This window comes from Salvia miltiorrhiza, chromosome 3, assembly GCF_028751815.1.
Source record: "Salvia miltiorrhiza cultivar Shanhuang (shh) chromosome 3, IMPLAD_Smil_shh, whole genome shotgun sequence".
In the NCBI taxonomy this organism is placed as follows: domain Eukaryota; kingdom Viridiplantae; phylum Streptophyta; class Magnoliopsida; order Lamiales; family Lamiaceae; genus Salvia; species Salvia miltiorrhiza.
In genome coordinates, this window is record NC_080389.1 from 60,957,279 (window position 1) to 60,984,445 (window position 27,167).

The window sequence follows — 27,167 nt, forward strand, 5'->3', positions numbered from 1 at the left end:
GGTGATCGGAAAAATTAGGCGACAAATCACTATAGTTCAAAACTGCTAATTGTTGTATCCATCTGTATTTTTCTGATACACATAAATTATGGATTCCCAATTACTCATTATCATGAGCAAACACATGCAAGTCTAACAGAGCATTGTAATGCCCTTTCTCTATCTCCTCTTCCTTCACGTTATGAAGGAGCAGAGTTTCAATGATGAGATCTTCCCACTCCATATCCACACCACATTTCCTTTTCCTTTTCCTCGTCTTCTTCCTCGGCTCGACTAGAGCAAGATCATTGCATTTCTCAGCCTCAACTACAGCAACATCAGTTCTAGGATGAATAATCCTCAATATACGCAGCTTGGCGGCCTCGATCTTTTCTCGCCTCTTCGCGCTAGACAAGCAGGCTCTATCGAAGGCCGGAGGCCTTGCATCCAACCCCACATCCTTCGCCAACACCTCCTTCAGAATCAGCTTCTTGCTCATCTCCGATTTCCCACTCCACCAATCCGAATACCGTTGAAGATCAAGCGTTCCTCGCCTCTTCCTTGGATTCACTACATCAATGGCAGAGAGACCCTCCAAGCAATTTGAATAAATCAGCGTCAAGCATTCATGGGAGATTTGAAATTTATCAGGATAATCACTAGCCGAACTAGGCAGCTCAAAATATTTGGAGCTGCTGCAGTCTTCTCCTTCTTCCATATTGTAGCTATGATATCCATATCCAATCTCTTTAATCAAGCAGTCTCCCACAAGCCCTTCCACATCAAAGCTCTGCTCAATGCTCTGTTTTCCCCCTCCTCGACTGCACGATTTCATCTCCATGTACTGCATTACAGACGGGGCGTTCCTCAGGATATTCTTCACCGTCACATCCTTCCCCCATGGCAGCACCTGCGCGACCTCCACAAGCCTCTCGAGAAGCTCCTTATACCTTCGCCTGCACGTGGAGGTTACCACGTGCAGCTCCATTGCCACATCTTCGATCTTCACGTTGTCTACTTGATTCAACTGCCGCAACAAAAACCAAGACCGCAGCCACCACAGGCATCGGCCTTCTCCCCGTTGTGACAAACCACTTGATCAAACACTGCACCAGAAACACCCCTTGCTGCAGCATCCTCTCAACCAAATCCTCCTGAAACGCCACCAAAACTCGGGATGGTCTTCATCGCACGCTCAAAAGCATTCACGATGTCAAACTCCGGCAGCTTCATATCAACAAAATCAACCACCCGGCCAATCATCCGCCCCAATTCGTACACATCGCAACCCACTGTATCCGCCACCTCAACAATGGGAAGCATCTTCTGATCCTTTCTCATCACTATATAAGAACAGGCCCCAACGAGAACGGGAAACCATTCCCCTTGGCCGTATTCTCCGTCAGTGACCTTCTCAATCAAAAGCCTAACCTCTTCCGATTTGGGGACTGAAAACCCTAGCTTGAACATAAAATCATTAATCACGTTTTGCGCATGATAGATTTTAGTTTCCTTGTAATTGTGGAAGGTGCCGGTGCCGGCGGTGCCGAGGCGGACGTAGGTTCCGGTGACGCCGGTAATGCCGCCGATATGCGCCTGGAAATTGTCGAATTCTTGTATTGTTCCGCACGACGCGCAGACCATATTACCTGACTCATCGTCGGGGACTAGCGTCCTCCTCCCGCAGTGCTCGCAGGCGCGAGACATCTTCTCGTTGAATTCGGAGCAAGGAAACAATCAAAATCTGCTCAGAAAAAATCTGAGGAATCAAAATTAAATTGTTAGGATTTAGTGAAATACAGCAAGACTGAAAATCGAGAAAAACAACGGGAAAGAGTTTCCAGAAGCTAGATTTGGAGGCGTAGCTCGAGTGATTGAAATCAAAACAATCAGAGATTAGAATCGCGATTGCCTTTTGGATTTGAAAATTATGATTTATGAATGGGATTTTTGAGGTAGTGCCGCCATTGCGACGATCCCTCTGCTTAAGAGAATGGGGGAAGGCGGCGGATCGAAGGGGCTTTTGTATTTTGAATGGGCTTACGAATTGCGAGTCGTATCTTATTATATAGTGAATGCATATAAATTTATACGGGAAAATTTATTTAAAATGCCCCTAAATATCAAAATAATCGTCAAATAATGAATTGTGTGTCTTAATCAACCATTGGTTCAATATTAAGTGACAAATCCATTGTTTCTTTAGTGAAATCAGTCTCCACTTGACAGGCATGCATACTTTTATAAAAATACGAAATATGAAATTCTTGAAAAAGAAAAATATAGTTATCAATCTTTTTCTTTGATATAAGAAGTGAAAATCATATTTACGAAGGCCTGTTACAGAAAATATTTTTTTCTTACTTCAACATTCATTTTTTTTTTCAATATAAATATAGGCCACTTGGATGCCAAATAAACCGAATTTCCAAGTTAGCAAGAACTAATGATTAAGATAGAAAATTAAAAATTTAAATATATTATTTATGTATTACTACTAACTAGAAAAAAAAAATAAGGAATTAATACTAAAAAACATCGAATCGGGCCATTCGTTCTGCTAAAATGTGGATTAGAAAACTCACTGGAGGCGGAATAATAATCTTCAGACTTCATATCAATGCATTGATTCTGTGTGTCAGTCCAATTCCAATTGGAAACCCCCAAAATAGCGGTCAAATTGAAGCAATTTTGGTGTTTCCCAGGATAAATAAGGGAGCAAGTGCAAAAGTAATTGCGAAAGAAAATGGGTTTGTAGAGGAGTGCAGCGGCGGATAGAGATTTTACGAAAGACGACGACGACGCTGCAGCTGGAGAGAGAGAAGAGGGAGAGGGAGAGGGAGAGGAGGTATCACTTGTTGGGTTAGGCACCACCACAAAAACAAAGCCCACTAATACTTTACATTCAAATACGTATACAATTGTTTAGCTCTTGGGTTGGGCTAAAAGATGTAAATATTATGGCAAACATCATTTTATATTCCTTTCTTTAGCATAACACCATTTTATATTATTAAGGTTCAATTATTTTACAATTGTACCCTAATATATATGAAAAATTATACTCCATCCTTATATTATTAAATCATTATATTATTAAGGTTCAATTATTTTACAATTGCGCCCTAATATATTAAAAAAATTATGCTTCATTCGTTCATAAAAAAAAACTTTCAATTTTGTCTTTTTGAAACGTCCACCAAAAAAATTTCTCCTTATTTTTGGACAATACCCACACCGCTTATAAATTATAAATACTTCATTTATCTTTATTATTCACATTTTCACTATTTTTAATTATTTCTAATACATTCAATAATTTTTTAAAAAAACTTGTATCACTCTTTCCTAAGAAGATAGAGCCTATCCGTCCAAGTTTCCAATTTCATCGTTATTGATTTAGAAAAATGATGATGCAATGAGGTAACTGTTTAAGGTGGGATTTTGGTGTCAAATTGATTTTAGACTATAAATTTGAACCAATGAACAATCGCGTCCATCAAAATTGGCACCCAAAAAAGAAAATTGACCTTTTTAGAATATTAGTATGCGTCCATTCGTGCATCTCGTCCATTCGTGCGATGTACGAACAAATCGAAATTAAATTATATTTTAAATAAATAAATATAAATATTAAACACAATCAAAGTAAAAATAAATAAATAATATGGTTTAAAAATAAAATATATCAATTACTCAATAAAATTTCAAATTTAAAAATATAATTTTAATTGTATATAAAATGTAATGATAATTATAATTATTAAATAATTTTAAATTATTTAATAATAAAAATTAATATACACATTATTATAGAGTATTCTACATAATAATAATAATAATAATAATAATAATAATAATAATAATAATAATAAAATAAATAAATATTTTCATACACATACATAAATAAAAGAGTTGTAAAATTTAACAAATAGAAAGAAAATAGAATATTTTAAGATTTTAATAACTTATTCGTTTCAAATTTACTTTTGATGATTTTTATACCATATTAAAGATTTTGTTACGAACTTAAACTTAAGATGAATATTGAATATTTCTTCATGAATCAAATTTGACGTTATTTAGAAAAGAAATAAAATTATAAAAGGAAAAGGAGATAAAAATAGTGAAAAAATTGATGAGAGAAGAAAGAGAAAAAATGGTGGGAAAAAATAGAGGGAGAAAACTTCTCTTTTATATATTATATAGATATAGATTAGGGGTGATTCTATTCATAACCACCATTTTACTCTTTATAGCCCTTTATTTAATAAAATATTAAAAATATTATTAAAATTACTATCTTACCCTTAAATAAATATTACAAATATTGATAATTTTTTTAGCAGGTTTCATCGGCAATAGCCTCAGGAATTTGATGAAACAAAAACAATTCCAAATCTAAAAAAGGATCAATATCATACAAACCCTTAAATGACTAAGATGAATACGAAAAGTTAGATGTAGATGCCGAAGTTTCTTCCCAAGAATTGCCCACTCTAATATGAATATAGATCTATATTCTAAAACTTTGAAAACCCCTGCCCAAGCAAATTTTATTGACAGATGCTGCAGGTGTCGTTGCTGCCAAATCTTTATTGGGTTGAATTTAGCATCTTGTTGTTGCTCATCGTTACTAGAGGCGGCGACAATGGCGATTTCATCTGCACATATTCTTAACTTTTCCAAAAAATTGTCTTGAAAGGGGATTAACTGCACAGATTACAAATCATATCACCATAGCTCATGTTCCCAAAAAAATTTGAATTTTCATTTCTTCACGTTTGGGGGCTATATGATATAATGCATTTGTGTTTAACTTTGCGGTAGATTGTAGCTTATTAAAAATTTATTTAGAGATTTTAAGGGTAAGATAGTATTTCTATTAATTTTATTAATAATTTATTAAGTAAGGGGCTACAAAGAGTAAAATGAGGGCTATGAATAGAATCACCCATAGATTAGAGATGGTAAAAGATGGGATCAAGCCTGCCCGCCCCGAGCCCAATAGGCTTTTGAACATTTTGGGATAGTTGGCCCCAGCCCGGAACTTCATCAAACGATCAAATCTCTTGGCCCATTTCGGCCTAAAATCTGGTTGGGCCCATCTATACCCAATATTATTAATTTCTTAACCCATTTTATAATGACCCGAATTAGTATGTTGTGAGTTGATATGAATTTTAAATTAATTAAATGAAGTAAAGACCTCGCCTTTATTGCAATTTTATATTGATAATAATAATTTTGTTAAATGGTGAATCCATCAATAGTACATTTTTTAAATAAGAGATAATATTAAAAATTAAAATTAGGAATGAACTTACCAAAAAAAAATTGAATGAAGAACTGAGGAATGAACCCAAACAACAAAACAAAACAAGTCAAAAATTAGTAAATAGAGGGGACCAAAATGACAAAAAATTAGTAAATAGAGGGGACCAAAATGACAAAACGAGTCAATAATTGATGGACGCAGTACTACATTTTAAGGTACGCATGATTCATAAATAGTGAATTCTAATCAATAAATAAATGTAAAAAACAATTACTATAAAAGATAAATGGATTAGTGAATTCTAATTAATAATCTTCAAATTAATTGAAAATAAAATAAATGACTATTGAAGAAGAAAAAATATAGTGTTATTGTTGTTGATGTACACATGCAGCACGGGACATAAACAGATGATCAAATGCTTAAAGTTAAAACCATATATCAATTTTTTTTAGGATTTCGACTAATTAGTTTTAACAATGTTTAAGTGTAAATCCAATGCCTAATTAGTTTACACATCATAATATTTTTGATAATAAAATAAATAAACATGAAACATGGTTTGCAGTTAACAAAGAAGATACTAGCTAGCTAGTATTTTAACACAGCAAAAAAGATACAAATTGATATATATCTACTTGCGGGGCCGCGTGTCCTCCGGCTCGGCGACGCCGGCGGCTACTTTAGCCACGTCGACGGCGGTGGCCTCGGGTTTCTTCTTCGCGTACAAGGTGAAGTACCATACGCTACCGGCGAGGGCGGTGCCGGCGAGGATAATGTAGAGAGGGCCGAAGGGCATGCTCCGCCGCTGGTGGAGGATCTCGCCGGGGTGGTGGCCCGGCGGCCGCTTCGAGGCCTCCACACCCGATCTTCTCACTTCCTCCGGGCTCATCTTGTGCGTGTCTGCGTTTTTTCTCCACTCCTCATTTCCTGCCATGTTGATTGCTTTGGGGGGAATGAAAATAAGTTAATTTGGAAATTCTAGGTCGTGAGATCTGTGCAGAAATTGTGAGTGGTTTTGTGCGTGAAAGGTGGGAGGAATTTGGTGAGGAAGAAGAAGAAGAAGAAGAAGATGGGGAGATTAGGGTTAGGGGAGGTGCATGCAAATCAGCAAACGTGTCGTTTGCATATGCTACGTGGCGTGCTATTGCGCTACATGTGGTAATTATTAATTAGTATTAGAATTAAAACGATTTTGTGACTATATTAGATGAATTTTTAATTTTTTATATACCTTTGAGCTTTACTTAAAAAGTGTACTCACTTTGAATGTAGTAGTAATTTTTTTTACTCTATTATCTATTGTTGTTTTTTCTAATAATATGTATTTATGCGATATAATTACTGATCCCTCCGTCTCATATGCTTAGGCTTGTTTTCCTTTTTTTGAATGTCTCATTTATATAGGCTTGTTTCTATAAAAAATACTCCCTCCGTCCACCAATTCAAGGCCTACTTGCCTTTTTGGTCCGTCCACAAAAACAATGCCTACCTATTTTTGGTAAGTTTTTATTCATTATTTAATCAAAAAAGTCAAATATTCTTTACAAAAAAGTGGGACCCTTTCTCCACTCAACTAATAAAAATACATTTTTTCTTAAAAAGTGGGACCATTTATCCACTCAACTAATAAAAATACACTTTTTCTTAAAACCCGTATTTTTTCATATAGGTCTTTAATGGGTGGACGGAGGGAGTAATATTTTTTACTCATTTATTATTATATCCCTATTTAATTCTTTAATTTACTCCCACTTTAATACATCATTAAATAATAAATGTGGGCATACTAGGAAATTTACTTATACATTTTCATTTCCAAATATTTTCCTTAATCTTTGTGAAAATCTCAATCATCCTATCCAGGGAGGGAGTATAATAGAATAATAAACAATGTATGTAAGCAAAAAATGATTGACACAACCATATTATATTTGTCTAAAGTCTAGATAAAATGAATCTACATATTTGACTTGTATGAAGTAGTTTTCGCATCACCTAAGATACAAGAACTACTACATTAAAAGCAACTGTGCTTTCAATTCAAAGAAAAAAAGCAAAATATGAGCTTCTTACTATTTTGATAGTGATGGCATTCAAAATTAAACATAAAATCATAGATTTTGAAAAAAGACAGAATTAATGTCCTTTCTGCATTTTCATTATTAAAAAAAAAAAAAAATCCTTCAGGCTTCATGACACCTGTAGAAACCAACCTGCTAAACATAACGTTACACTCCAACGTTACTAAAAGGGTCAAAAAATAATGCAGCTTTTCTCACACTTACTCGAAAAGCCCCTTCCCCCTTAAACCCTTCAACGGCTAGTTTTCCCTCTCTCACTCCTATATATACTACTCCGGCGCAACGCCACCTCCACCAACCATCTCCCTCTTTACATCTCTTTCTCTCTCTAAAACTTGATATTGCTCCAGCTGTCACCCCAACTCAGCTGCTCGGAGCTGTGAAATTTCTTAATCGGAATGGCCGGAATTTCAAGAGCTCAATTATCTTCACTTTTGCTGTTCGTTTTCGTGTCTTTGAGCTTCTCAGAAGCTAGAGACCACCTCGTCGGCGGCAAATCTAACGCTTGGAAGGTCCCAGCTTCCGACTCAGATTCTCTCAACCACTGGGCCGAGAAATCGCGTTTCAACATCGGAGATTCGCTAGGTAACAAATCTACGCTTCATAACTCAATTGATTTCTGAATTCCGTCTCGTTTAAACCTAATACCTCCTCTGATTGCAGTTTGGGAATACGATGGATCGAAAGACTCGGTGCTGCAAGTGACGAAGAGAGACTACGTAACCTGCAACACGTCGAGTCCGATCGAGACCTACACCGGCGGCAGCACCAAGGTGAAGCTCGTGCGTTCCGGTCCGTACTATTTCATCAGCGGCGCCTGACGGCCACTGCGAGAAGGGGCAGAAGTTGATCGTTGTGGTCATATCAGAGAGGCACCGCAGCTTGAGAATTTCTCCTGCGCCTTCCCCGGCGGAGATTGAGGGCCCGGCGATTGCGCCTGCCCCTGCCAGCGGCGCCGGGAGCTTAAGTGGTGGCTTTTTGGCGGCGCTGCTGGGAGCACTGTTGGTTGCGGTGTGAAGATTTCGCGATTTTGATAATGGGGCGGGAAGGGAAGAAATTGTGGAAATAGTTTATTTATTAGTTAATTCTTTTGGGATGGAGTTTTAACTATTTTAGTGTAATTGAGATTACATTTTCTCGAATTATGCGATTCATTTTATCTATTTAATCCAATATATGACCAATAATTGGTTTTCATATTTATCAAAAATCATGAATATGTTCGAAAAAAATAAAAGAATTGAACAACATGGGCGTACAAAACACATTTAACTGTGGTAACACAAATAAATCTGAGTTAAAAGCATCAAATGATAAAATTGAGTGTATCATCAGATTTGCTCAAATACAAAAATGGTATTCACAACTAAAATTACATCTTCTAAACGTTTCAAAAACTCTGTTTCATTGCCGACACAAAATTTCACCAAATTCTAGAATGCACACCAAAATTACATCAATTTTACTTACTCTTTTTACTTTTCCCATGACAACTTATATCCCCAACCACGAGGATTGAAGTGACAACCAAAATAGCCAGTCGCAATTGGGAAAATAAGTTGTCATAGATTTTAAAGATAATGTGCAATTCCAAAATATGATCGAAACTTTCGCGATTGGGGCATCATCAAAAATACAAATGACAAAAAAATCAAACAAAATCCACAATTCAGGACTCGAAAGGACTTTCTGAAAAACAACAGAATCCAAGAAAGATGCATGAAAAAAAAAAACCTGCCTTACCTAAAATACAGTTGCAGAATTTCTCAGCTGAAAAGTTACATAGCTTGATTGGTTTCGAAAAGGTGAAAATTCTAATAAAGCAATGGACATTGGCTTACAAATCGCAAGCAAACAGCTAAGTGAGCGGAACAACATACAATAAGATAGGATTGTTTGTTGCTCACTTAACCTCGTCAGGCAGCTGGCCGGCCAGTACGATGGATATTCAAAACTGAGTATACCACCAGAAAACAGGAGACTAGTAGCCATTTGCTGGACTGCATGAAACGAAGCCCGCCATTTGCGCTCAGGTAAATATGTTCGACCTTTCCTTGAATTTGAACGGAACGGAAAACGCTGGTCCATATGATCAATGGAACCTGCACAAGAAGAGAAAATATGAAGAATGTGGGCACTAGATAGTATAAGAAACATTTGCATTGCATTGATTTTCTTATGGAATAAAACGAGCATTGGCATCACATTTTAGCAAATCATGTCTCACAGGTAGCCCACAGTTACACAGGGAATGATTCTGACTCCGATATACTATATTCTACTGGTCATATTCCAAGCACATAATAATAAATACTATCAAAGATGTCGAAATATCATGCCAACCGAGTATATCTCAAAGACGTGACTTCTACAAACTCTTCAACCTCATTTCATGTTACATTTAACTTAGTCCACAAAGCATCGTGCATATTCACAACTAAAAACCAACTACATATATAAAAACTAATGAGGCATTACAGCGGAACATAGAGCCTAGCACCTAATCGAGGACTAAACAGAGGCTAAGCAGGAAAGTGTGGGGCCGGCCAAACACACATAGAAGCTGGGGGCTGGGTGAGAAATATTTAACAATGACTAAAACCATATTATAGGAATAAAGACAAAAAACATGCCAATGCATCTACTAAGATTCTCGTCGCACTAGAGTCTAGCACCTAATCAGGACCTACGCTGAGACTAAGCTGGGAAAGAAAAAAAGCAGGGCCAGCCAAGGCCCCTCGGCTAGGTGCTAGGCGGGAAGCAATTACTACAACCATATTATAGGAATAAAGACAGCACAATGCGCCAATGCATCTAAGATTCTCACACAACCATGTTAATTGTTTCCTATAGTGAAGAAAGTTTGAAATAAAAATATCCACTATAGAAAAGAATATAACTATTGACAAATACTTGGCAATGGCCTGACGTGGTGCATTATTGCTAAATAACATAAAGCACTACTAGTAGCATATTCATAAAGAATAACTAAAGATCTTACCAATTCGGGTCATCTAAGATAAAATTCAATTCAAATTCCTAAATAGCAACAACAATGGATTTGAATGAGGGGGGTGATGGCATGGAGTTAATATGATTAATCGAGGCAGGTAGGTAATTAAAATGGACTAATCATTAATTATTTTAATTCTGGACCACATAACAGGCACCATCACATAATGATTCCTTCTAACTCCAATTACCATTCTTTAGTTCTATTAACCTTAACTAAAGAACATGCTTATACAGTACTATCATGAAAACAAAAAATTTAATTGTTCATCAAGTAATTCCTTAGTTAAGACACACAATCACCATTGATAGGAAAAAGAAAAATAACAAAAATGCACACATAAAAAATGATAGATTTTTTTTTTTAGAAAATATAAAAGATGATAGATATGGAAATCAGACAGATAAATTAATACATGAAATGAAAATAATTAGCAATATATACAGAGAGGTCTTTAGTTTGGATTTCGTAAAGCTACAGTCGACTGAAGATTAAATCGGCTCTGGAAAAGAGGGGTTAAAATGTTCAGAAATATTGTTCGGCAGCTAGCTATAAGAGCATGTCTAGATCCCCAAAAATAGACTGAAGCTGTCATGCAAACAAAACGTGCTACAATTAGCTAATTCTACAGGCTGTATTATGTACATTGTACAGGAACTTGCCTTTCCGGGTTTTAGTCCATCAAATACCATTGTTCATTCTTCGCCCCAGAACATAAGTTAGCATTTAATAGACACAAATAACCTACTTTGGAAATAAACCTCACTACCTTAAAACACGTGTTTCATATCATATTCAACCCCAAGTTGTAGTCCTACCATTTTGACGATGGTATGTAGTAAGAACGATTTCTTGCAATTAGAAACCAAAGAAAATGTTTGGCTAGTAAAAGTCTCCTTAGTCTTAACTTTGAACCTTTTAACCAAATTGATCAGACGAGACAGTAAACACTTTGGACATTTAACAAGAAAACTTGAAAAATGTGTGAACTAGATATTTAACTAGGCTTAAGCAAATATTTTAGTCTTACTACCCAGTAAATTTCAAGTCCATGACCATGCAAAAAGGACTAAAGGAATTTGAGTTCTAAAGGAAGAGCCATGTTACATTTACATAGAGAAATCCCCAAATGGTATGGCTACTTTAGTAAAAAACAAAGAACTATCTCAGTAACTATTCAGTGACACCTAAAATTCACATAGGGCAAATTTCTCGTCATCAATTAGCTCGGCTCTGTCCAGATTATGGTTGGACTAAAACCTTACCATCTATAGAAAGATGTCATGTGGTCCCATTATTACTTGCCTATATTTAGAAATGGATAAAACACAAATGACCTTACTATCTTGACGGCTAATGATAGTTCGTTTCTGTTCGATTATGGTGTTTTAATCGAGTAATTGAATCAGCTAAACGACAAACAAAAAAAGTCAACCAGACATTTAGGTGCAACATCACAATAAAAAAATTAAAGGTTGAAACACAATATCTACCATAGGATCAGTCCAGAACTACGACATCATCATCTGAATCCTCAGGTTGTAATGGTCCTTTAACACCATTTTTATTATCACCAAGTAGCTCACGTGCTGCTTTCTCTAGAAACTCCTGAGCAGCAGTACGAACAGATTGCTTCTCGGATGACTGATATTTTCTCTTCTTCTGGAGATTGCTGTTCACATACTTGAATCCATGGCCCTCCCCACGACTAATTTCCCGCATGCTTTGCTTCTGTTCTGCAAACTAGGTAGTTAATCAAAAGACAACTAAATGAAAGGTTAAGGTTTGCCACACCATGAATTAGAAAACCATACCAGAGGAAAGATCAGGCAGAGAATGCTCAATAAACCGGGCTGCTGCAGGGGTGTTAATGGTTGTTGAGGGCCGCAATGGAGCTACAGACACAACAAGCAATATTTTAGGATGGTAATCAAACCACTGATCAGATATTATCATTTTAATAAAATATCTTGTGTGTCAAAGTTTAGCTTTTTAAAGGTCTTAAATACCAAGAGCCTAACTAATTGATTACTGTGCACCACACATTCACAATGTATTATGCATCCCATGAAGATTATCACTGACTATGGGTTTCAATTCAAAACAGAATACAGAACAAATAACCATGACAGCAGTAGAGGTGCTAGGCAAGCAGTGGAAGCAACCAAAAGTTGCTCCAAGATAATTGTTTGGACCCCTAAAACACCTTAATAGAAAGTCCATTCAACAGCATAAAATAATGTTTTGACAGAAGGCTTTCTTATTTTGGATTTGGCAAACAATCCCTCAATGAACTTTAAATTCGATTGTATTCGTTCTTTGAGAGTGAAAGGTGGACTAAACATACCTTTGCTCAAGTCTATGCATCGGTGCAGTTTCTCTTCGTACAAGCTCAATCTCTCCTGATACCATACAACAAAACCACATAAATTATGTTGGGTAAATACCATATTCAAGGTTTCAAACAGCAAACAGTTTCATTGAGGTGAAAATGCAGCTGGATCAATAAGGAAACATCAAAGGAAGCTTGAGAAACACAAATAAAGCTGGTATTAAAAACACTTACAAACTCTTTTTTCACAGGATGATCATCTGGATCAACACCTCTGCATCTTAGCCTCACTGCACAACCCCAACGAACAGAGAAATCACACACACACACACACACTCACAAAAGAACAGAAATTCACACAATTCCAAAAATTCACCATGAAGTACACATATAAAAGAAAAAGCTCAGCATCTTTAGCTAATTGATGCGACACTATACATCATCAAAGAAACGCATAAAAAACAAGTCATCCCTTTCAAGATTGATGAGGTTCTAATGAACATAAATTAGAAAGGAAAAAAACCTTCCATCTTCCTTAATCGATACATGCAACAACAACACGCGCACAACCATAAAAAGCATTTTCACCCAAACAGAGTTCTCGCTTTGGCAATCAACAAGAGGCCTTAAGTACTAAACATTAGACAATAATAATTATAAAAAAAAATACTTATTGATGCATGCAACATAAACTCAAAAAAATAAAATAATCGAAAACATGAAAAAGCAGAGAGAAATTGGCATACAAGCAAAGAGAGTAGTTGTTGTTTTGGCAATCAATAAGTGGACTCGGGCCCTCTCGAGAGGCTCCATGGCTGAAAGGGTTTCTGTGTCACAGTAAGATAACAGCTCGTCCAAATTGGCCTTCACTTCATCGATGTTGCTGTTAGTTCTCTTCAGCGCCTCCATTACTGATTCCGGTATCACCTTACTACCGCCCCCGGTTTCCATTGTTCTATGATTTTTCCCTACTCCGATTTAGCTGAATTAAGCTTCGTGAGTGTGAGCCAGCGAAGAACGGAAGAAGGGCTCAAATTCTGCAGATTTTGGGGTTGGCGGAGAATCTAACAATGTCAGAAAGTTGTGGGCTATTAGTTTTAGCCCAAAAGTTTACGTAATTGCGCATTCAGCCCCTCAAGTTATATCTCTCACTTCCTTTCCTTTTAATTAAAATACATTTTAATTGTTTAAATAAATATTTATGATTTTTAGATACGAATAATACTATATTATAAAGTACACATACATTTATTGTTTATTTATTTTAAGTATCTGGAGTAACATGGTATTTTTTTATTTATTTTTTTAAACAACTTTTATTCTTTTAACAGAATACAACGTATATAGTATAGATAGAATACCACGAAATGTAGTACTATAAGGTATAAATAAACATTTTTTTTAAAAAAAATTGTACTATTAATTTAAATTATTTATATTCAATTTTCGAATTCATACGATTTAGTTTAAGCACTTACATCTAAAAAGCGTTTTGCAAGAGAAAATAAATGAATGAAACAGCGTTTTCTTCAGCAGCCAGTTGCCCTTCATTAGCGGTAGCGACTTTAAGTTAAAACTAGGAAGAAGTGGAGAGATATTGAGAGCAGCGCGACGCCATAGCCACAAGCAATTCTATCTATATTTTGGCAGCTACATTTTCATACAGAACTGATGTCGTCTTCCCTTTCTTCCTCGCATGCTTGTGAAAATATCTCAAATTTGGTTAGTACACTTCACATTCCATTAACTTTTACCACAAATTTTGATGTCTTATCTCTTAGGCAATATCACGAACATCTCCCAGACAACCACCTCATCCCGTCATTTCATGATAATTAAATTTAGTTGCATAGAATTTACATCCCCAATTCCTATTTTCTAGTGACTTCATGCATGGCTGCGGTGATGCTGAGTTCTTCTAGCTTGTGTTGCTGTAACTGTAGCCATGTATCTCTGACCAACGATAACAGCAGACCATGCCTGTCCAGTTATAGTGGTGCGACGGCGAACAGAAGAAAGATTAATTCTTTTGGGGTTTTGAGATATGGGTCAGTGCTATATTGGAAGAAAATCAAGAAAAAGAATGCTAGCTTTTGTGGGCATGTGATGGATAATGGAAATGAAGCTTCGATGAAAGACATGTCCTCTGAGGAAATCATGGCGCGTTTGAAGTCGATTCCTGATTTAGACCTAGCTTTTGATTTCTTCAACTCGATCGCGGGTATGCCACATGTAATGCATACTACAGAGACTTGCAACTATATGCTTGGGCAGTTGAGGGTGCATGAGAGGATAGAGTGTATGGTTGTGGTGTTTGATATGATGCAAAAACAGATAATCTATAGAAGTTTAGATACTTACCTCATCATATTTAGGAGTCTAGGTGTAAGGGGAGGCATTCGACATGCGCCATTTGCGCTTGAACGAATGAGGGAGTGTGGGTTTAAGTTGAATGCATATTCATATAATGGATTGATACACTTGCTTATCCAGGCAGGGTTTTCTAGGGAGGCTTTGATGGTTTATAGTAGAATGATCTCGGAAGAGTTGAAGCCTAGTCTGAAGACTTACTCTGCTTTAATGGTAGCTAGTGGGAAGCAAAGAGATACTGAAACAGTGATGGGCTTGCTAGAAGATATGGAAAAGTTGGGATTGAGGCCGAACGTTTATACATTCACCATCTGTATCAGAGCGCTTGGGCGAGCAGGAAAGATCAATGAGGCTTATGACATATTGAAGAGGATGGAGGTGGAGGGATGTGCACCAGATGTAGTCACTTACACTGTTCTTATTGATGCTCTTTGCAATGCAGGAAAACTTGATTGTGCCAAAGATGTGTTCAAGAAGATGAAAGGTAGCAGCCAGAAACCCGATCGTGTGACTTACATTACTATGTTAGACAAGTTTGGAGACTCTGGAGATTTGGACTCAGTAAGAGAGCTTTGGACTCTAATGGAGGTTGATGGTCATAAAGCAGATGTTGTTACTTTCACAATACTTATTAATGCTTTATGCAAAGTAGGAAGAGTTGACAAAGCATTTGCAGTATTAGATGAAATGAAGGAGAAAAGGATCTTGCCGAATCTGCATACTTACAATACTCTTATTTGCGGGCTTTTGAGGCTACAAAGATTGGATGAAGCATTGGAACTATGTCATAACATGGAATGTCGTGGCATGAAGCCAGATGCATATACATACATCTTGTTCATTGACTGCTATGGAAAATTAGGAGAGACTGACAAAGCTATTGAAGCTTTTGAGAAGATGAAAGCTCGTGGTATTGCCCCAAATGTCGTTGCCTGCAATGCATCTTTGTATAGTCTTGCTGAGTCCGGTCGGCTTAGAGAGGCAAAGAAGATCTTTGATGGAGTAAAGCGGAGTGGGCTCATCCCTGACTCTATTACCTATAACATGATGATGAAGTGCTACAGTGCTGCAGGGAAAGTTGACGAAGCCATTCAATTACTAACTGAAATGATTGATAATGGTTGCACTTTAGATGTGATTGTATTGAACTCTTTGATTGACACTCTTTACAAGGCTGGTCGATCAAATGAGGCTTGGGACATGTTTTGCAAAATGAAAGAATTGAAACTTGTTCCCACATGTCGTGACTTACAACACACTATTGGCTGGACTGAGGAAAGAGGGCAAAGTTCAAGAGAGCTACAAATTAGTTGAAAGCATGAAAGCTTATGGTTGCCCTCCAAATACGATAACTTTCAATACGCTTCTGGATTGCCTCTGTAAACATGATGAGGTTGATTTGGCCTTGAAGATGCTTTATGGAATGACAGAAGCGGATTGTCTCCCCGACCTTTTCACTTATAACACAGTTATCTATGGATTAGTGAAGGACGGTAGGATTACAGAAGCTTTTTGGCTCTTCCATCAGATGAGAAAAAAGCTACATCCTGACTGCATAACTATGTATACCCTTCTCCCTGGAGTTGTGAAATCTGGTTCGGTCGGGAATGCTTTCAAAGTTGTTAAGGAGTTTGTCTACCAGGATAGAGTTTTGCTTGATAGATCTTTCTGGAATGATCTCATGGCTGGAACTCTGAAGGAAGCAGATCTGAATCATGCTATTTCCTTTGCAGAGAAATTAGTATCTGCTGGTCTTTGCAAAAATGGCTTAATAATGGAGCCTATTGTTAAGCTTCTGTGCAAGCAAAAGAAATCCCTGGATGCGCACAAACTATTTCAGAAGTTCACCAAATCTATTGGACTTCGGCCAACTGTAGCAACATATTACTATTTGATTGAAGGACTTCTCGATATTCATCTTAAGGAACTTGCATGGGATACTTACAGAGATATGAAGAGTGCTGGCTGTGCTGCAGATGTCCCAACCTACAACTTGTTGCTCGATGATCTTGGGAAATCTGGGAAGGTAAATGAACTTTTTGAGCTTTACAATGAGATGCTTCATCGAGGTTGTAAGCCTGACACAATTACTCGCAACGTGCTCATTTCTGGTCTTGTAAAGTCAAACAAAGTAGAGGAAGCTTTAGATCTGTTCTACGATCTTTTAAGTGGAGGCTTTTCTCCTACTCCATGTACGTATGGTCCTCTTATAGATGGTCTTATGAAGCTCAGAAGACTAGTTGAGGCAAAGAATTTGTTTGAGGAGATGATCGAATATGAATGCAAACCTAACTGTGCCATCTATAATATCCTTATAAATGGATTTGGAAAAGCAGGTGAGGTTGATATTGCTCGAGACTTGTTCAATAGAATGGTGGAGGAGGGGATCAGACCAGATTTGAAGTCGTATAGCATCCTAGTTGATTGCTTTTGCTTGCTGGGTAGGGTGGATGATGCAATGTACTACTTTGAGGAAATAAAGGCTGCTGGACTTGATCCCGATTTGATTTGTTACAATATCATCATCAATGGACTCGGTAAAGGAAGAAAATTCACAGAAGCTCTTGATCTTCTTGATGAGATGAGAAGTAGAGGGATGACGCCTAACCTTTATACTTTCAATTCCCTAATATTTAATCTTGGAATTGCTGGAATGACAGAGGAAGCAGGAAGCATGTTCAAGGAGCTCCAGCTTCTGGGTCTCAAACCCGATGTTTTTACATATAATGCTCTTATTCGAGCATATAGTATGTCGGGTAACCTGGATGATGCATATGCAGTATACGAGGAGATGATGGTAGGAGGTTGCGCTCCTAATTCTGGGACTTTTGCTCAACTTCCAAATTGACTTTGTCCTCCTCAGCTCTTTGGCCAAACTAATTTTCGTTATATACAAAAGAAATACAGGTAGAATCTCCTCATTATGATTCAAGTTGTGTATGTCTCAGCGTCGTTTTGCATATTGCTCTTTCATATACAGATTGGTTGTTGAGTGCAACTGAGTAGAGTCGATGCTCAACTCTTTCTTCCTGTGCAGGGAGAGCTGGCGTTTGCTTTCGACTCTTGAACTGTGTTGTAAACTTGATGCTGTTTGAGAGCATTGCAGAAGTGAGTGATCTCTTTGTAAATATGTGATCAGGTAATTTCAGCATCTCTTGCATACAGAGGTGCTATAGTGTTGTAAAACTACTGTCTGTGTCACATGTTGTATAGATTTTTTACTATATATCTGTAAAGTATAGAAGCTCTACTGCTAGGCTGATCATGCAAATCTTGAGATATTATTTCTCTTCTCAATATTAATTAAGATTATAAAAGAGATGTTTCCATCCAATCTTTTTCTTTTTTTTCTACCCATGTTTTTTGATTCTGTTTTAAGGTTTGTTTCCCAGGATTCCTTGTCTATTTCACTTACTTTCTGCCAACTGTTGGAAGCAATTTTTTAAAATAAAACAGAGAACTTTGGAAGTTCTTGAAATTAATTCTGATGTCATAGAAAGTTATCACCAGATTTTTCTGATTAAATATTCGTAGTTTAATGTTATAGTTCAAAGAGATGTTGGCTTTGATCAGGATAAAAAAAATACTTCATGAAATTGAAATCTCTTGGAAAAGAACATGCTCTCAAAGGCGTTTGTTCAGATTCTTTTACCACATTTTCTTTAAAATTATTAAATCTCTTTGATTCAATTAATTTTTACTGCAAGACGCATGTATCAACAACTTTTATTTGGTCAAATTGAACCCTTAAAAATTGTTATCACCATATATTCTCAAATTTAATTACAGTTTCTTAGACATACTTCGGTTAAGGATTGAAATAAAAAATTCAAGAACTTAATTGCATCATAATGCAAAGTAGGACTTAATCGAACATGACACAATAATAGTTTCGCATAATCATAATACAAATAACATAAAAGTTTCGCATAATCCTCTCATCAAATATATCAATAATATGTTAATCATATGTTGATAATTGTTTCACGGCTTATTGGGAAGGAAAACGATCGTCGAGGGTTAATTGAACTTAGTTAAATCAACAATATTTTAAGGATTAATAGCGTTTTACATTCCGAACTTTCAGCATTTTTAATAAAATATTTTGAATTTTTGTTTTCTCCTAAAAATCTTTGAATTTTCAACGCTTTTTATAAAATATTTCGAACTTTTATTTTCTCCTAAAAAACTTTGAATTTTCAGCGTTTTTCATAAAAAGTTCTGAACTCTTTTGCTTCCTATAAAACCTTAAACCTTAAATTATCATCTCAGTGGTATAAGATTCACAACTTGACTGCAATCAATTTGAGAAGAATCATTTTTTGATCACCGAATTTTGTGTAGCGGAACATGTTATAAAAAAATATTGAAAGTTCAGATATTTTAGGAGAAAACCAAAGTTTGCAACTGTGCCATGGTAAAACGCTAAAAAATCGTGACATTTTATGAAAAACGCTGAAAGTACAAATTTTTTTAGGAAAAAAATGAAAGTTCGAGACATTTTATGAAAAACACTAAAAATTCAGGACATAAAAACACTATTAACCCATTTTTTAATCACTATTAAATGCTAAATTCAAGTAGTACAAAACTATCATACTACGTACATAAAAATATATATACTCCTAGGGGCGTAGCCAGGGGGGCTGCCCCCTCCCAAATTTTGAGTTTTTTTTTTTTAAATATATATAGATATATGTTTATATTATAAAAGAAATTTGTTTTACAAAAGTTGATTAGCTTGTTATATTCTTCCATTTATAATTAATATAAGGATAATTGTGTTACTTAAAACTATATAATCTATAAAAATATTATACATTATTCTCACTATTATGCTTGTCTTTTAATAAAAAATGCCCAAAAGGGATGGAATGCCCAAAAAAAATTTGTTTGCTATTATTACTATGCTTGTGTTTTATTATTATTGATTCTAGCTTGTAATTTATTGAAAATATATAATTTATGAAAATATTGTTTGTTATTATTGTTATTATGCTTGTCTATTAGTAAAAAATGCATAAAATGTACGAAACGATAAAAAAAAAAGTTTGTAATGTATTGAAATTAATTTGTAATATATTGAAACTATATAGTATATGAAAATGTTGTTCTTTATAATTACTACAATGCTCGTCTTTTAATAAAAAATGCTTTAAAAATACAGAATGTCCCAAAAAGATTTTTAATGTATTGAAACTAATTTGTTATATATTTAAATTATATAATCTATGAAAATGTTGTTCTTTATTATTAGTATTATGCTTGTCTTTTAATAAAATAATGCCTTTAATATACGGAATGTCCAAAAAAGAAATCTCGGGGGCTACCGCCCCCGAATCCCCGTGTAAGTTCAGCCTCCTCCCAAATTAATTCCTGGCTCCGCCACTATATACTCCCTCCATTCCATCTATTTTGACACAAAATTTTTGGGCACCAGATTTAAGAAACTAGGTATTTAATGTGGTAAGTAAAAAAGTAAAAATTTTGTCAAATAAGAAAATATCTTAACGGTTAAAAAATAAAGGTCTCAATAGGATGGAGAGTATTTTATTCGATTATAATTATAATTTTATTGATGAAGTATTTATATTTATTAATTCAGTAGAATAACAGGAATTGGGCGCCATTTATCTTCTGCCGTTTCTGCACCATGGAAGCCATCTCCATTGCCTCTCTCTCTAGAAATCCCTATCCTTGTACAATTCCACACACTCTCTTTTATCTCTTCATTCTATCGTCAATGGCCCATCTGCATCTGGACCAAAATTTATGTTGGAGGAAAACACCACCAAAACCCACACATATTATAAATGGAAAGTTTTACGTTATTAGGAAATCAATAGTGGAGGATATTCATATACATATGATATACACAACATGTCTTCTTGCACCCAACCACATATACCCTCTCCTCCTCCTTCCTCTCTCTCACTAAAACCTTCTACAGAGACAAACAGACTACTCCTTCCACTCCCAACTTGTTCTCTGCATGAGTTCATGTGTGTGCTGTGTTGAATATACATAATTTGGGCCTTCGGAATTCTGCGGAGAAACGGATTAATTGAAGCGGAATTATGAAGCGGGCTTCTGTTAATTTTGATCAATCACATTCCGCCGTTGATGAAGCTAAGGAAAAGTTCAAATATCAAACGCTTTTGAGAGAATATCTGGAACTGCAAAAGGTTCGATTTTTATATTTTATTTTAATTATTATTCTCATTGATCTCATCTCTCTGGTTTTTGGGTATTGGTCCATTTATCCTTTTATCTGTTATAGTTGTAAATAAAGCTATGATCTTGCCAATGAATTATCAGCCACAATTTGAGTAAATTTGAGTATTGGAAGTTGATGAATGATGGCTAATGATGAATATGGTGTGTTAATCTTCTGCTCAGGAATATGTTTCTAGGAAGAGAAAATTGCAGGCTGCAAAGCAAAAGAGAGAATTAACATTATCTGAAGTTAGGTATTATTCTCATTCTTGTTTTTTCCTTGCTCCTACAAAACAAGTCTAGTTTGTCAATTATCACTCAATGTGTACTATTTTTATTTCAGATTTTTGAGAAGGAAGCATAGATATTTATTGAAAAGCCAAGCTCCCAATGAAACAAGAAAAGCATCTACATTGCAGGAATGGAAGAAATCCCAGCACCATTGATCATCTCCAGCTCACAAATTCGCTACCGGTAGATATAATGGTATGAAGATAGGATCAATAGCCGTTTCCATTTGCCTCGATGAAGGATTAACTTAGTTAAGCTTGTATTTATGTCGCAGAAAGATGACGAGGCAGAAGAGGATGTAAGATGCAAGAAAAAGAAAAAGATAAAGAATCACTTGATTCAAGATAAAGTTGAGGGCAAAAGGAAGACCAGTTGGCCTGATCAAGTCACTTTGAATGTCTAGTTCAGTTGCGCTGCACTCTGTGAGTTCGCGTTTTTTGTAAAATACATATACTGGTTTTTACTGTTATTGCTGTCTCCAGCCATTCATAACTTGAAGACTCTTGAAAGATAGGTTAAACCGTTAAGGCAATGAAGCATTTGGAAACTGGCTGTGATTAGATACATTTCATGCTAGTTTTTACATGATTTGCAGTTTTAGAACGATGAATTTCACGAGGTGTAGCATTTGCAAGACCGGGATTGTGTCCCGATTAGAGTAGAGCATTGTTAATGGTTAATGTATGGCTAGAAGTAGTGTTCTCTCTTGATTCTTGATTGGCTTGATATCACTTTCTTGCATCTAATGGCAAGAATTTTGGAAGCTAAAAATGTTGTCATCCCTATGTATTTTGTCTCTCTGCTGAGTTTATATGAATTTGAAATTGTTTCATGATCCTTATCTTATTTTACTGAATATTTGGATCATAGACAACCCATAACTAAGTAGTATATGTTTTTCTTATGTGTGTGTTTATATACTTACATATATCCTCATCCTCACCCTCACCCTCACCATCATTATTATTGCTTTGCAGGATCAACAAATTTTTGGCAAAAGATTTGAGTATTTCAAGTTTTAGGTAATTTTTTATGTTATTTAATTTGTATTTAGTAACCCATTGTATTACTAAAGTTACAAAAACTAAAGCCGTTTGTTTTATTATGTTTGTTTATTACCTTGAAGATATAAATATATAAACTTATTGTATGTTTTACACCAATCAAACTCAACCAAAACTAAAAACCACCACAATATGTTATAATAACCAATAAAAAGCTAAATAATTTTAAAATTGAAGATATATAATAATGATAGTATGATTCTTATAATCCTAAATTAATTACATACACATTTAGTAGATTTAGGAGGTACTATTTGTGTTTCTGATGCACATAAATAACAAATACTGAAATGATTTTTAAGTTGTATATATTCATTAATTAAAATAGGGTACCATCATTGTTAAACTGCTTTCATAAGATAATTTTATATATAAAGGTAGTGGCGATTCTCGAGCAGTTTACAAGCCATTCATCCTTGCTACAAAGATGAGTCCCAATAGTAAAAGAATTACAAAATATGATCTTGTACAATAACTAATACAGATTTCCCTCAAAAAAAAGAAAGATAAAATATGGTATGATCGTCTCTAAAAATCATACAAATAGGCAATCTCGATCAATCAATCAATCAATCTTGACAGAAGAATAAATGAGCCTGGTGAAGATGAAGCAAGCATAGAAGCCAATGGTGCCTGTGAGAACAAAGAAAGCATACGAGGCAATCAGCATGTAGCCGAAGTAGAGCGCGCCGGAGACGGGCTTCGTGATCTCGAGCTTCGTGAAGAAGTAGAACGTCGCGTAGAGGAAGAGGATAGAGCGCGGAGGATCCGGACGTCAGGTACGACCTCCACCACCAGAGGTAGTCCTCGCTGCACAGCTGGAAGTAGCAGAGCACGATGGTTATCTCAGCGCACGTGATGAGGAGGATGATGAAGACGATGAAGAGGAAGCCGAAGATGTAGTAGAACTGGTTCAGCCAGATCGAGGTCAGGATGAAGAAGAGCTCGATGAAGACTGCTCCGAACTGGTAGGATGCCTCCGATCAGCACCGAGAAGATGGGGTTCATGTACCACGGCTGCTCCGGGATCTGTCTTGGTATTTTATTCGTCTTCACCGGGTTCTCAATCGCCGGTTTCTTGAACCCCACGTAGCTCCCCACCACGATGAGTGGGACCGAGATCCCGAACCAGAGGAAGACCAACGCGAACATCGTTCCAAACGGCACTGCACCTGAGGATCTCTGACCCCATATGAGAGCATTGAGCACGAAGAAGACGCCAAACACGAGGCCCGGGAACAGGAATGCCGTCTGGAGCGCAATTTTCTTCCACTCCGTTCCTTTGAACATCTTGTAAAGCCGGGCAGCGGAGTAGCCAGCGAAAAGTCCCATGAAAACCCACAGGAACAACATGGCCGTCATGAGCCCGCCCCTGTTCGAAGGAGAGAGGAATCCGAGGACAGCGAAGACCATTGTGACGAGCATCATCCCGAGAAACTGTACACCGGTTCCGACGTAAACACAGAGCAAATTCGAGTTGCTCGGGGCCCTGAACACATCTGCGTGGACCAATTTCCATCCCGTCTCTTCCTGGGCCTTCCTCCTGAGTCTCGAGCTCGTTGTACTTTGAGATGTCTCGATAAAGTGTTCGCAACATTATCATTGCAACCATGCCAGAGAGGAAGAGCACAATCATAAGAGAGTTGACAATGGAAAACCAGTGGATTTGATCATCAGTCATCAGAAGATACGTGTCCCATCTCGATGCCCACTTCACCTCACTCTCCTGAAACCAGATCAATGTATCGGTAGGAAGGAATTCTTCAAGACATTACACGTGAAAAAAAGAACGGAAACTTATACTAGTCGATTCGGGCAGGACTGTTATAGGTGGCATCGAGAAAAACAGAGCTAAGATAACTAACAACGTAGTAGTATGCGAAGTGTGACAGAAAGGCCTTTGAACTCATTACCTGGTATGCAATATCATAAGTAAAAATGATCTCTTGTTTATCTTCAACTTCTTGAGGAGAGTTCGAAGAAGAAACTGTTCGCTTTGCTTGGGCATCACATGTAGTGAGATGAGCATTCTCATTCCACTTTCCGTCATATTCGTGTTTGACACTACAGCATCAGATATAAATCGGAAAGTTTCCAATTCAGTAACTTAAAATTATATTTCAGCCTAACAGAGCGCAGACCACTTGAAACAACAGTACAGCAGTGAAGAACTGACCTAAATGGTATGACCTCAAAACCAACAATCCTCGCTGAATCAGTCAACTCATCCTTGTGAAACTTGACCGTAAAGCTCAAGTGATTGTATATGAAGTATTTTTCATCCTTGCTCTGCATATAATACAAAATGCTGAGTAAAATACAAACCCCGCAAATCATTCATACAATTTCAAGGTTATATTTAGCTAACTTACACCGGCATACTGCCCTTTCAGCCCAACATGATGACCCAGCTGGTAGATAGGAGGACCTTCTTGTTCTGATCTTGGGATGGGAACAACCAAAGGGAGATTATCCAGGATCCTGCAACGAGAAAACAGAATCATAAATTAGTCCACCACTGTTAAAAAAAGGACGCAATAAAATGAAATTTGTATACTGCAAAGGTTGACATACATGTTAACACGATATTCATCCTCAATTTTTTCTTTAAATGCCTTTGCTTTTTTGGCATCAAGTGTAACTCGACAAACAACGTTGCAGATTTGCGGTTCCCTCATTTTGAACTGCAGCAAAACCATTAATAAGAAGTCAATCATTAGAGAAACAGTCAAAGCGCATTGTCTCATGAAAGCGATAGGACGGACCACATAGGGGGAGTTCTCAATGCGATCGCCACGAAGTACTTCTCCAAGATTTTCACTGCTGTCGACTATCTTGTTTGGGTGACAGAACGGAAGAGAATAGTACGAGTATGGAAGCTGAGTCTTTATAGAAGTCAATTTGTTCACTTTCACATTCAATGGATCTCCCTGTATTCAATTCGGGAGATAAAAAAGAAAGAAAAGACAGAGTCGAGAGAAGGAGATTAGTAGAGTCCAAGATCACACCAGAAACTTCTAAAAACTGACCGTGTAAAATACAGGAACAAAATTGTAGGCAACAAACACCAGAAAATTCAAATTTCATATAATTAAGTGAATGCCCTTGCCCGATGTGTCTCCTCTGCCTCCCCTATTTTCACATTTAAGAGTACCAAGGGATATGGATTTCAATAGTCAACCCAAAGAAGGAAATGAAGCACTCACTGCAAAGTGTTTCACGACATCAACTCTAGCTAATTAAATGTTGAGAATAGAGAAGAATATTTCACAAGGCGAATGCACAATTTTCCTGGAACAATGCCTTCTGCATGAGTTTTTTTGTAGTAATGAAATCTACATGCTGCAACAATATACGCTAGCTATTATCCCTCGTCTTAACCAAGAAACGATATTGAAGAATGACGAGCACCCTTCCTCATTTCCTATACTATCTTCATCCAATCATCATCATGACATGAAAACCGAGGACCAAACACAAGTCCCAATACAAAAGAGTGGTAACAAGGTAAGGTTTAGTCTCAAAGAAGTTTAAATGTAGCCATATAATCACTAATCGACGTACTCCAAAACCGAACTTCCATCTAGTCGACCACCCGTCTTAGTTCATTAAAATGTTGATCAATCTCCTGTAAATCTCTAAAGATTTCCTTCTCCAGTCAAAACAATTGCATCATAAATAAACACTTAGACAGCTTACATCCTTCAAAATCACTCAAAATTGCATTCCACAACGACATTTTTGCTTAATTCTGCAAGCTGTTTCCGAGAATAAGGTATAAAATGTGTCTCCTTCATCTCCAACAAAACCAAAACAAACCTAAGGGTGGTTACTATTATCAACTACCAACATCTCATATTCACAAATTTTCTCTAATCAAAACCAAAAATTTACGCAGACAAGAGCATAGATAGGCACTAGATCTTCACACATAACCAATATCAAGAAACGAACAAAGTTCTCGTATCATAAATTGAATCACTAAATATACTGAATCAGAGAAAGAAAACAAAAACCCAAATCAAAGTGAGCCACAAAATCTTGGGTTTTAAGAAAGATTGAACCTTTTCGAAATCTTGAGGGGCAACACCCGGGAGATAGAAGCTGAATGCATTGTGCGCAAGGAGCAAAATGCAGAAGGCTGGGAAGATGAAAACTGCACGCATTGCATGAGATCCAACAGCTGCTCTTCCCATTGTGAAATGGAGCAGACACTCTGTGCTTCCAGATCCAGAGAGAGAGAAAGAGAGGAGAGAGAGGTGAAGGATCAGATCATTCGTGTGTATTTTAAGATTGTCGGTTGCTTTGAGGTAGTTCTACTTTCACTTCTCGGGCTAGAAGTCGAAATCAAGGATTACTATTTTAATCATTAATTATTAGCATTAATTATTTCCTTACTTCAACTTCCATTTCTCTCCTCAACAATTCTTTCTGCTTTTGGGTTAATTTAGATTTGGAAAATTAGATTTTACCACTTGCCATTTTTACACACTTTGTTCTTTTTTTCTTTATTATTAGTTATATTCTTATAAGCCTCTCA

At 36.5% G+C, this 27,167-nt stretch overlaps 6 protein-coding genes and 1 long non-coding RNA gene across 8 annotated transcripts; 3 read left to right on the forward strand and 4 right to left on the reverse strand.

Moving 5' to 3' along the window:
- Positions 1-34: 34 nt before the first annotated feature.
- LOC131015121 (plant-specific TFIIB-related protein PTF2) lies at positions 35-2,775 on the reverse strand. The gene is given in 4 exon segments (XM_057943374.1): positions 35-1,009; positions 1,011-1,136; positions 1,138-1,738; positions 2,565-2,775. Coding segments are annotated over 3 exon segments (1,584 nt in total). The 5' UTR covers positions 1,687-1,738; positions 2,565-2,775; the 3' UTR covers positions 35-100.
- A 3,043-nt stretch (positions 2,776-5,818) lies between these two features.
- Positions 5,819-6,274, reverse strand: LOC131015122 (uncharacterized). The gene has a single exon (XM_057943375.1). It carries the CDS (start codon positions 6,192-6,194, stop codon positions 5,892-5,894), a length of 303 nt encoding a protein of 100 aa, XP_057799358.1. The 5' UTR covers positions 6,195-6,274; the 3' UTR covers positions 5,819-5,891.
- Positions 6,275-7,625: 1,351 nt separating this feature from the next.
- LOC131015124 (early nodulin-like protein 14) lies at positions 7,626-8,551 on the forward strand. The gene is given in 3 exon segments (XM_057943378.1): positions 7,626-7,926; positions 8,005-8,159; positions 8,161-8,551. Coding segments are annotated over 3 exon segments (540 nt in total). The 5' UTR covers positions 7,626-7,739; the 3' UTR covers positions 8,359-8,551.
- Positions 8,552-8,992: 441 nt separating this feature from the next.
- On the reverse strand, positions 8,993-13,822 carry LOC131015123 (uncharacterized). Of its 2 annotated transcripts, XM_057943377.1 has the most exons (6): positions 13,433-13,822; positions 12,921-12,976; positions 12,702-12,756; positions 12,169-12,249; positions 11,848-12,090; positions 8,993-9,443 (listed from the first exon to the last, which is right to left on the reverse strand). In XM_057943377.1, the coding sequence occupies exons 1-5, from the start codon at positions 13,635-13,637 to the stop codon at positions 11,855-11,857; spliced, it is 633 nt and encodes a 210-aa protein (XP_057799360.1). In that variant the 5' UTR covers positions 13,638-13,822; the 3' UTR covers positions 8,993-9,443; positions 11,848-11,854. The 2 variants fall into 2 exon arrangements, with proteins under 2 accessions (XP_057799360.1, XP_057799359.1); XM_057943376.1 differs by lacking the exon at positions 8,993-9,443 and having other exon boundaries at positions 11,796-12,090; positions 13,433-13,795.
- Positions 13,823-14,238: 416 nt separating this feature from the next.
- LOC131015125 (pentatricopeptide repeat-containing protein At4g31850, chloroplastic) lies at positions 14,239-18,390 on the forward strand. The gene is given in 4 exon segments (XM_057943380.1): positions 14,239-14,408; positions 14,569-16,295; positions 16,297-17,963; positions 18,094-18,390. Coding segments are annotated over 2 exon segments (3,324 nt in total). The 5' UTR covers positions 14,239-14,408; positions 14,569-14,579; the 3' UTR covers positions 17,905-17,963; positions 18,094-18,390.
- A 2,278-nt stretch (positions 18,391-20,668) lies between these two features.
- On the forward strand, positions 20,669-22,726 carry LOC131015126 (uncharacterized). Its single transcript, XR_009098461.1, has 5 exons — positions 20,669-21,241; positions 21,456-21,526; positions 21,616-21,758; positions 21,838-21,985; positions 22,541-22,726. It is a non-coding gene; the product is annotated as an uncharacterized LOC131015126 (long non-coding RNA).
- A 239-nt stretch (positions 22,727-22,965) lies between these two features.
- Positions 22,966-26,953, reverse strand: LOC131015127 (transmembrane 9 superfamily member 8-like). The gene is given in 10 exon segments (XM_057943381.1): positions 22,966-23,378; positions 23,380-23,592; positions 23,594-24,163; positions 24,165-24,353; positions 24,541-24,691; positions 24,804-24,916; positions 25,000-25,108; positions 25,202-25,311; positions 25,393-25,557; positions 26,692-26,953. Coding segments are annotated over 10 exon segments (1,938 nt in total). The 5' UTR covers positions 26,824-26,953; the 3' UTR covers positions 22,966-23,192.
- Between the last annotated feature and the right edge of the window lie 214 nt (positions 26,954-27,167).

Excerpts from the sequence above, each read along its gene's own strand:
- LOC131015122 (XM_057943375.1), bottom strand. The coding sequence starts at position 6,194 with ATGGCAGGAAATGAGGAGTGGAGAAAAAACGCAGACACGCACAAGATG.
- LOC131015123 (XM_057943377.1), bottom strand. The coding sequence starts at position 13,637 with ATGGAAACCGGGGGCGGTAGTAAGGTGATACCGGAATCAGTAATGGAG. Across the intron at positions 12,757-12,920 it reads ATCCTGTGAAAAAAGAGTTT|GAGAGATTGAGCTTGTACGA; the intron begins GTAAGTGTTTTT and ends GTATGGTATCAG. Across the intron at positions 12,091-12,168 it reads TCTGCCTGATCTTTCCTCTG|AACAGAAGCAAAGCATGCGG; the intron begins GTATGGTTTTCT and ends CCTAGTTTGCAG.